Source organism: Austrofundulus limnaeus, unplaced genomic scaffold (assembly GCF_001266775.1).
Source record: "Austrofundulus limnaeus strain Quisiro unplaced genomic scaffold, Austrofundulus_limnaeus-1.0 Scaffold479, whole genome shotgun sequence".
In the NCBI taxonomy this organism is placed as follows: Eukaryota; Metazoa; Chordata; class Actinopteri; order Cyprinodontiformes; family Rivulidae; genus Austrofundulus; species Austrofundulus limnaeus.
The window spans coordinates 170324-180453 of record NW_013952881.1 but is presented as its reverse complement, the minus strand read 5'-3'; the positions used below and the strand labels follow the sequence as shown (position 1 = coordinate 180453).

At 39.6% G+C, this 10130-nt stretch overlaps 1 protein-coding gene across 1 annotated transcript in view; it reads right to left on the bottom strand.

Moving 5' to 3' along the window:
• Positions 1-5970: 5970 nt before the first annotated feature.
• The window catches only part of LOC106529950 (nuclear receptor subfamily 2 group F member 5), a gene marked incomplete at its 5' end in the record, with an annotated part of 25928 nt that continues 21768 nt past the window's right edge, over positions 5971-10130 (bottom strand). Inside the window, 1 exon segment of the mRNA XM_014025485.1 lies at positions 5971-8002. Within this exon segment, the coding sequence (XP_013880939.1) occupies positions 7683-8002 (320 nt within the window).

Sequence of the window (10130 nt, the reverse complement as noted above, 5' to 3'; positions counted from 1 at the left end):
ACTAAACATGCTACAGTATTTTTACAGTCTTTATTTTACAGTAAAAATAAATGTTTATCAAATAAATTCTGATGTTACAACTTATCGTGGATCCCTTGAATGTCATGTTACTGCAACCCAGCAATACAACCAACAGGATGTGCTGTTGTGCTCAGTCGCCAAGCTAATTATTGTTAGCAACAAGCCAAAACAAAATATTACCATGCATTTAAACACTGTAGCAACATTTGTTTTAAAACTTGGACTTTGATATTCCAACGTTCTGAGTACAAATCCAGTGTGCAGTAAGATAACATAGTTCGGACATCTTTGCCTTTTGATGCCTTCTTTGGTGTTTTAGACACATCTCAGTGGAATGAGGCTCAAACCCTGAGAATCATGTCTTATGAATGATTTCAGATTTTCTGGAAGTCCCTTCAGATGATCTGTAGGAGGAGATTTCTGCTCAGGCTGTTGCCTCTGCAGACCAGTCATGGATAAAACCAGACAGATGGATGAATGGATGGAAGTATTTCCGGGTCACTAAGTAGATGCCTTTAAATAATCAGCCGCCCTTACAAAACACCAACTGAAACATCTATAAAGTCACTAAAGATGTGGACAAATGGGTTCAGATTTTTATATTTTGTTGTACATTTCATTTGTCTGAAAAACTGTTAATTACGGAAACTCCAAACCTTTTTTAGTGAAATGATTAACTTGTTTATCCTGACTGGTTTTCTGACCTACTCTGTCACAGAGAACAAACACGTTAGAGAGCAACGAGCCGAGAGAGAAGGGTCACAGATACAAGTCAACCCCTCCCCCTTCCCCCTACACCCCCTGCCCTTCACTTAATACCGCTCTTTATTTTGATGGCGATCCAGTAAGTGGGATCTCTTTGGGGAGACAAAGAGTGACCTCAATTCAGTCTGACATCCCACCTATCGATCTCAGTCCCCCCCTCAGAGACGAGCGTCTGCTTTGCCCTTGTACTGCCATCACTCACATTTAGGAACAAGATAAAAAGCACCTTTTATTAAACAAAATGTATCGTACACACCGCCCCTCTCCTCTAACGTAAGACACTGTTCATCACAGTTTTTTGGGGTGGGTGGGTGGGGGCATTTTGCTCCAGTAATTTCAAAGTGTGTCATAACAAATAGTGCAGGTGTCTGGCCTAAATGCATGTGACCAACGCCCTTGTCATTTCTGTCAAAGGAGCATCTCTTGTATTTCTAACAGGACTTGTGTGTCTGTTTAAGGGCAGGGAGTTCTGCGACATGGACCCAGGACAATTACTGTCAGAGCACACGGGGTGATGAATCTGCTACCTTATTGTGTTTGTCAGTTCGACCTCTAGCAGGGACCTGATTGGTCTGACTGCGTCTGCACTTCAGATGCATTGTTTCGGCACTTGATGGGTGAACGTGAATGTGTGCAACCTAAATGACCCTCACTTCAAGAGAGGAACTCCTGTGCTTTTGAATAAAATAAAATGAAATAAAAAGAGAAAGGTACTGAGGAAAGTTGTTACTGCAAACCAGACCACACCCATCAGCGGTTTGGGACTTCCTTTTATCAATAATCTAATCTGAGAAAATGTTCGAGTTATGATGTAATAACTGAAGAAAATCCACCATCCAAAGGAATGTTTGAGCTGAGCCTGCCTGACAGCACCATACAGCCAGACGGACACAAAAAGGTAAACCTCAAACAAATAATTACAGCTTGAAAACTCATACTGAAAGATAAAACCTCCTGAAGAGTGGCAGAAGCATCCGGTCACAACACATGTTCATTTTATGGGTCTGCAGTTACTTAGGAGAAATTACAGGTAATTACAGGTTACCCGTATCCTTCAGTTTTAAGGAGAAACCGTTGAGCAGCAACAATTGGAGTCAGTGATGGTTTAAATGTGCTCACTCAGCACTAGTGTTTTAGTCAAGACCACCTAACCCGAGACTGAGTCAAGACCAAGACCACAGTGTATCGAGACCGAGACAAGACCGAGACATTTAGGGCCTGGACCAAGTCGAGACCAAGACCGAGGAACGGGCAAGAGTCGTCTCGTTCGGCTCGGTACTTCTCTACTCTCAGTAGGGTTGTTTACAGCGCATGCGATTTCCGGTTAGCTTCTTAGCTTAGCCTCCTTCACAGCAACATACGTCGTGACCAACTGATCCAATCATTTTAAACTTCAGCAGAGGCCACGCCTCCAGCAAGAGTCACTTCTCTATAGCCGCGAGTCCAGACCCTCGTACGAAGCAAAGTGAAAGACAAGGGTCTGGTTTTTACCAGGCTAGGTCTTGACTGGTCTTGAAATAAAATCCCGAGTCCTCAATGTCCGAGACCGAGGCAAGACTGAGTACAATTGTGGTCAAGTCCGAGATGAGACCAAGACCATCAAAAAGTGGTTTTGAGACCGGTCTTAGTTCAAGTATTTTGGGGTTTTGTTCATGAGTGAAGGAAGAATGGAGCGTGAGATTGATAGACAGATCGGTGCAGCCTCTGCACACTTACAGACTCTGTTGTGGTGAAGAAGGAGCTGAGCTGTAAGGCAGAGCGTCTCGGTCAGTCTACGTTTCTAACCTCACCTATGGCCACGAGCTTTGGGTAGTGACCGAAAGAACAAGATCACAGATAAGGTCAAAATGAGTTTTCTCTACAGGGTAGCTCTCCTTTAGGGTAAGAAGTTCAGTTATCCGAGAGGGACTCAGAGTCGCTGCTCCTCCACGTCGAGAGGAGCCAGTTGAGGTGGTTCATCTGGTTTGGATGCGTCCTGGACACCTCCCTAGGGAGATGCTTCGGGCATGTCCAACTGGAAGGAGACCCTAAGGAAGACCCAGGATCCATTATAGAGACACTAGCTGTGTTTCCATCCATTTTGAATTTGAATTTTGAGCGAATTGTTACAATTTCGCAAAAAGGAAAAAAAGAAGAAATGCAAATCAGACGTGTTTCCATCAACTGACTTGAATCGACTCAACCAGGCTGCGTGCATGTCTGTAGTAAACAGGAAGTAGGAGTCACAAACACTCAGGGACACATCTCAAGTCAATGCAGAGAAGTTATTAGGAACATGTTGTTGCTATCAGGAAAGTTGTAATTATTCTGTCATATCAACTAGTTCTGGTGACGTTACATTCTGTCTGGAGACGTAGAGAAAAAATGCAATCTTCTTCACGATACGGGAATAACTGAGAATACGCTGACAGTGGGAGAAGGGTCCAGCTGCAGTCGCGGCTGTAGTCGCTCTGGTATCGGTGCCACCTGGTACCGGACAGACAGTGGGAACAGCTGATCAACCATGTGAGGTAAATGTTCGCTACGTCATAACTTATTCAACAAATGTTTCTATTTCTCCTTTTGTGCATTAACTCTTTTTTGAAAAACCCCAAAACCACCTCAAGTGAGCTTCTAAACGTTTTTGCGAATTAGAGGTTAGAAGTTTTTTCGGATCGTGCCATGTCCATTCATCTTTTCTAATACAATACTTCAAAATGTGCATTAAAAACGATGGTAACACAGTTTATGTCTCTCAGCTAGCCTGGGAACACCTTGGAGTCCTCCCAGAAGAGTTGGAAGAGGTGGCTGTGGACAGAGAGGTTTGGACCTCCCTACTCAAGCTGCTGCCCCCGCGACCCGACTTCGGATAAAGTGGAAGATAACGGATATATAAAGTTTGTTGTAACTAGGAGAATTTGTTTGTAAAGATTCTGAAAAGTTAAACATTTCTGGTGATCTTCAAGAATCTTAAAAAGTAATTTTGAAACATTCTGTTTTTACAAAACTTATTATAAATCCTAAATGTCAGCTCATACCTGTAAAATCCAGTTTTCTGTGACCTGTTGGCTGTGAAATACAAAGCTCCAAGGAGGGCTCTTGTTTAGACTTTAAAATTCCATTGTTTTGTTTTATTTGTTATACGGTGCACTGCCACCAAAGTTAAAGTCCATTTCTCTCAATACATACAGAGTTTTGAATGAAGGGGATTTTCCAGAACTTCAGGAGGAGAAAATCAGAGATCATGACAGAAACAGAACAACAGTAAAAACAAGTTGGTTCAGTTCTCATGCATTAGCACTCTTATTAGCAATACATGGATCATATCCTAGTGTTTATCATTGGAAAAGGAAAAGTTAATGTGATGAAAATATCAATACATATAAAAACTTTAATAGAAAGTACAGCTATGTCTTAGAGAAATGTGTAAAAGATTTGTCACAAATTAGTTTGGAAAGTATAAGAAGGCCGGTATTTAATCTTCAAAGACAAAAAGCAGCAGCCGTCTCTTCACCTGCTTTTGTAGCTTGAGATATTTACAGGCTCTCATTTGTATCTTGACATGGCATATTTTGCTTTTATAGTTTGTGCTGAGCCCGGCGCTCGCTATAAATGGCAGGTGTGCAAAATTGAAGTGCAAAAGTAATTCAGCTCCTGCCATTCAAAGGAGCCGTGTCAGTTTGATTTACCTTTGCATATAAACACACTTACACACACACACACACACACACACGCCTCTGGGCCACATGTGTTTTTTATATTCATACGCTGATGGCCTGAAGAAGAAGAAGAAGAAAAAAAAACGCCCCTTCCAAAATGGAGGTTGAGGGGTCATGGTGTTTGGCCAGGAGTGACAGCTCTGAAATGAAGGTGTAAGTCAATCGGCTACTCTTCACACACACACACATACACACGTACACACGTGGTGTGAGGCGGGGGTTGGGATGGCGGTGGGTGGCTGGGATAAGATGTGGGGGGGTAGGCTTGGGGAGGGGCTCTGCGTAAAGGGCACAAGGTTACCATGTGGGGGATTATGGCTTTTGTGTGTCCTTCCATGTGTGAGTGGTCGAAGAAGTGCATCTGAACGTCATATTTAAGCTCAACGTTACAAACTTTTATATGTTTTTTAGTTTGTTTCAGAAAAGTTACCAGTTTGAGCTGCCAGCAGCTGAAAACTGCACACGTATGCTGACAACGCCTGACAGCCAAAGGTCAAAACCTGTGTGTGTTTGTTCTGAGTCTCCTCCCACAAACACTGCGGCTCATTGTGTTTATTTTTATTTAGGACAAAAAATATTAGGCTGCATCTTAAAGCGAGCTAAGTAAACCATGTTTTGAAATGTTTTTATTTAATTCTTCTAAGTTGTGGCATAAATTTATGGCTTGACTGAAATGCAATCAAGTGAAACCATGTTAAAAGTTTAAATAATGGCTTTTCAACCTTTTTTTTTTTGTCAGAAGAGTCCAAATAAAGCAGATCAGATGTTTGGGCTTCCAGAGGGCTCCATTTTGAGTCCAATCTTGTTCCTATTATGCGTACTCTTCTTTGGACAGATTATTAATGAACTCCATAATATCTCCTACCACTTTTATGCTGATGACATCCAGATGTGCTGCTCCTTCCAGGACTCGGAGCTCTTTGAACCGTCAGTGCCGGTAAGAGATCCCCAAAATCTACATTTAATTAAACCAACAAGATAAAACCTTCATTGTTGCTCTGAACAGCGTTTTACTTAAATAAGAGAACTAATTGGTCAGTTAAAGGGATAGTTCGGTCAAACAGTTATTGGTCACGTTATCAGCTGTGACGTCAGTCGTAGAGCACTGGGTTCTGAGAAAGACAAAAGTCTTCACTGAAGCTGGGGAAACTGCTAAGCAAACAGGTTTTTATTGCTTTTTAGGTAAATAGAACAATCTCCAAAAATGCACTTGTGCACAAGAATGTAACTTTAGCTAATAATAAACCTTAACGTTTGCATGACATTGTTGATTTAGTTTGACGATTTCACAACCTGATTGTGTTTCTACAAAATAAATGTCTGAATGATTTTATGCTTATTAAATCTAGTTTGTAGCTCCACCAACTTCTTTTTTCATTGCAAAGTCTGAGTGAAATCAGTTACAAATGTAATTCATCCTTAAACTGGTTCTTCTTACAGAATAAAAGATCTCCACTAATCTGACAATAAAAGACAAACACAAAACTTAGTGTGAACAAAATTTTATTTCAATTAATGGATAATCTGAATTTTCAAACAAAAGAAAAATGGGCGTAAAAACAAACTCATAGAATCGTTCTGTGAATTTATTTACCAACAGACGCTTTCTCAGGTCCCAGAAGGCTAAACTCATACCAGACACTGATATGACGACGTCATGTTGGAAATGTGACACAAACAATAAAAAAAATAAAAAGAGTGGGGAGAAAAACAAGTCCTACACTAAAACACAGTCCTAAGTCCAATGGGAATAATGTTGCAACATAGACTGAGGTTTTCAGAGGTTAGTGATACATTACTCTATGGTATCCATACGATAAGCTCAAATGACACGAGTTTAGGGGATTTCCCTACACAACAATTTCACCAGGAGGTGGAAAAGAACTTGCACAATGTCTAAAAGTGCAGCCGACGTCGAAGCGGACATTTCCAATCTCAGCGATTCTTTACATTTTCTACTGATTGCATAAAAAACTCCTCTGCGTGTTTTTAATCCAGTGCACGTTGCAGTTCAGCATCATGTGAGCCTCTTTCCATTCCTGACGGGACATAATACCTGTTATAACAGGTAACGAGAGATTATGGCACAGTCATAAGATAAATGCTCAGTGACAAATCGTTGTTCTAAGGCAAATACAGCTAATTTTTGCAAAAATAAAAAACGCCCTTCTACCTCCCGCACAAGCATCTCGCCTAATGTCTAAAAAGGTCCAATATTGACAATCATTACAAAAACAAAACAAAGACAGTGAGCTGTGAGACTGCCTCTTGTGATAGCATCATGAGGGAAGTCTTGAATTAGTAATACTTTTCTTTAAATTATTATTAAACGGGGTAAGGGTAGAATCCTACCAGTGCTGTGATTTTACAGTGAATAACTGTTGGGTTTGACTAGTTAATGCAAGTGCCTAAGCTTTAATTTGTATTTTATTTATATATATAAACTCTCCTGAGACTCCAAAACAAGTCAAATTATAGACAAAACCAAAACCTCATTGTAGGTCATCAACACTGCCACAAGTAGAATCCAAACAAAATGCATTTGTCAGCTTTGGCACTGGTTTCTGATAAGTGGAGAATTTGCTGAGTGTGTCTTTTTGTGCTGATCCTGACATGTCCGCCTACCCATCCTTCTGAACCTGAGCTTTGTTTGGAGAGAACCCAAAAATGACTTAAGATGCCTGTGAATCAATGATATCCTGTACATTTGGACACAATCATAAGTTTCCTCTCCGTATAAACAATGCTAAAACAAACACGCAGTAAAACATGTCCTCTGTAAAAGACATTTTGGCATTTGTCTTTTTTTTTAATGGCTTCTGGTTTTCAAAAAAAGAGTTAGTAAATATACACTTCCTGCTCTTGGCTGCAGAGTCCTCAGTTTGTTTTTGCCATACCCTGTAAAGGTAGCACCAAAACGTTTTGTGTTTGCAGTTTTGAGACGGACATGTGAAGTGAGTCCATCAGACCTGCTGGTGAACTGTGCGCTAACCTCCCCTACCAACCTGTCCAGCTCGTGCCACGTCTCAAACCTACACCAGGGTCTTCATGGTGCTACCGAGGGTCTGTGTGGGTAATGAACGACTGGGATGGGTTTGACTTGAAGAGTGGAATGGTGAGGGCGGGGCTTCCTCTGGGAAAGCCAAAGCAAGGTGAGGCTGAAGGTAATGAGAGGAAAGAAGGACGTCCGGCTTCACCTCATGGTCCGTTCTCGTTGTAATGGAGGGAGAGGGGCCGCTCGCGCTGCACGGTGGGCATGTACGGCCAGTTGTAGCTGGAGCCCGACAGCAGCATGTCGCGCAGTAATGTCTCGATGGGCGTCTTGCCCACCAGGCGAACGAAAAACAGCTGCTCGATGACCGGAGAGGAGACGATACGCAGAGAGGGGAGACGCAGGAGGAGGCGTCCGAACCGGTTGGGCTGGCTGGGGTACTGGTTCCTGACGTACTCCTCCAGAGCACACTGGGACTTCTCCTGAATGCTCTCCACATGGGCGACATCCGACAACCCCATAGCATCTAAAGGCAGGAGGGGGGAAATAAAATGTTTTAATTAGAAAAAGATCAAAAAGGATCGAGCGGTAAAACGAGGTTCAGGCCAGAAAAAGACTGAAAGAAAACTCAGCATCAATATTTGTTTATCAACTGCTGACATAAAGCTTTAACACCAGTACAGCCTGCTGTTGTTTCAGTCCACACACACACTGCCTGGCCACAAACCAAGTGACCACCCAGGCAAAAAAAATAATAAAATAAAATGAAAAAATACTAAAGTATATTTTAAAGAGACTGCATTTTACAGAAATATATTTTTAATACACTATCAATAGAATATACTTTTTAGGATTATATTCAAAGTGTAAAAAAAGTATATTTCAAAACCATATTTCAGATATGTTTTAAAATATATTTCAAGTACACTTTATAAAATATATTTATTAAATACACTTTAATATAAATATATATTTAAACTATACTTTATATATCCTTTTTAAATACACTTTGTGTATTTGTAAAAGTGTATATTATAAATGCACATTTCAAAAACATATTGCAAATATAAATCCAGTACTTTTCTGAAGTTGTACTATTTTCAAACAGATTTCATGTTTGTTGTTTTAACCTTATTTTTTAAAATCATTTTCAAAATAATATTTCAAGGTTTCAATACTTTGTTTATTAATGAGTAATTATATTTGAATGAAACATTTTCAGTAGAAAGAAAGACTCTTATCTCTGCTCAGAGGTTGTGAATATAGCTTATTAATTGTTTTGCTTGTATACCCAGGTGAAAAATATACTAAGTATACTAAATCTAAGTATACTTTAGTATACTTGAAGCCGCACTAATAGTAAGTAAGTGAGTAAAATTTTATTTATCGAGCGCCTTTCACAGAAGTGGTATTCACAAAGTGCTTTACAATAATCATTAATATAGAAAGGGTTCATTGGCAGCAGGTGCTGTACAATAATCAAACACAAATAGAAAAACAAATACTTGACAATTACATTACAAATGGTGAAATTCAGTATAGAACAATGTGTACAATGTTAATGTGTGTTAAGAAAATGAAAAAAGAAGGTTTGTTGAAGAAATATGAAGAAGAATAATGTGGATTAATATGGTTTGTTGTTCAGATTTGATGTTTTTGTTTCTTGAAGATCATTTCATTGCATTTATTTTTGGGAAAAAAGGGCAGATCTAGATTTTCTTCTTTCTGCTGCCTTTCATTTGAGATTTGCATGTTTTTAAATTGTATACAGAATTTTTGTTTTTAAATGAATAAAGTCTCAATGAATCCATCAGAATTACAAATGGTGCAGAGTTCCTGGTCACCTGCCCCCCTTCACCTGGGTAACTTGTTTCCATCCTCAGCATCTTTGCTCTGAGGGATCGATCAGGTTTGACGAGGAGCTTTGGAGATTTGTGTTTGATATTTCACAGATAAATGGTCTTTTTCATTTCTTCACTTATCTCCTGTTTGTTCAGGCAGTAGAAGCAGAGTTCAGACCAGGACATAGTTCCCAGATGGAAATCAGCCAGAGGCCCAATCTGGTACAAATGTCTTTACCTTTATGTTTTAAGCTTTTCAGTCAAAATGTTTACATTTTTCTACTGTTTTTATTTGTTGCTGAACAATTTTGATGACTGAATAAACAATAATCAATCAATCAATTTCACACTGTCCTGTTAACCTCTTGAGCCCCATGCAAACCAGCATTTCCTGTTTTCTATATCTTTAAACTTCTGTTAACTTAGATCTGTAAGTTGAACCTTGACACGTTTGGTATCAATAGAAAGCTAAGAATCGTGGCTGAAAGTCTTGGAAACTATATTTATATTCACCAAACACAGTTCAAACGACAGGCAGTTGAATCAGAAAGTAGACAAACTGTACAAAATGGGATTCTTGCAAATTTGTAAATAAATTACAACAAATCTGTAAAAGGAAAACATTTTTGACGTTATCTTTTTAAAGCAAGTCAAAGTACACTGCAAAAACTGTCCACCTAACCAAGTTTTAAAACCTTATATCAGCCAAAAAGTATTTTTGATCTTGTTTTGAGACTGATTTACTAAACAAGAACTGATTGTGTAAGAATAATCATCTTGTTTTCAGAATGATTTACTAAACAAGAACTGATT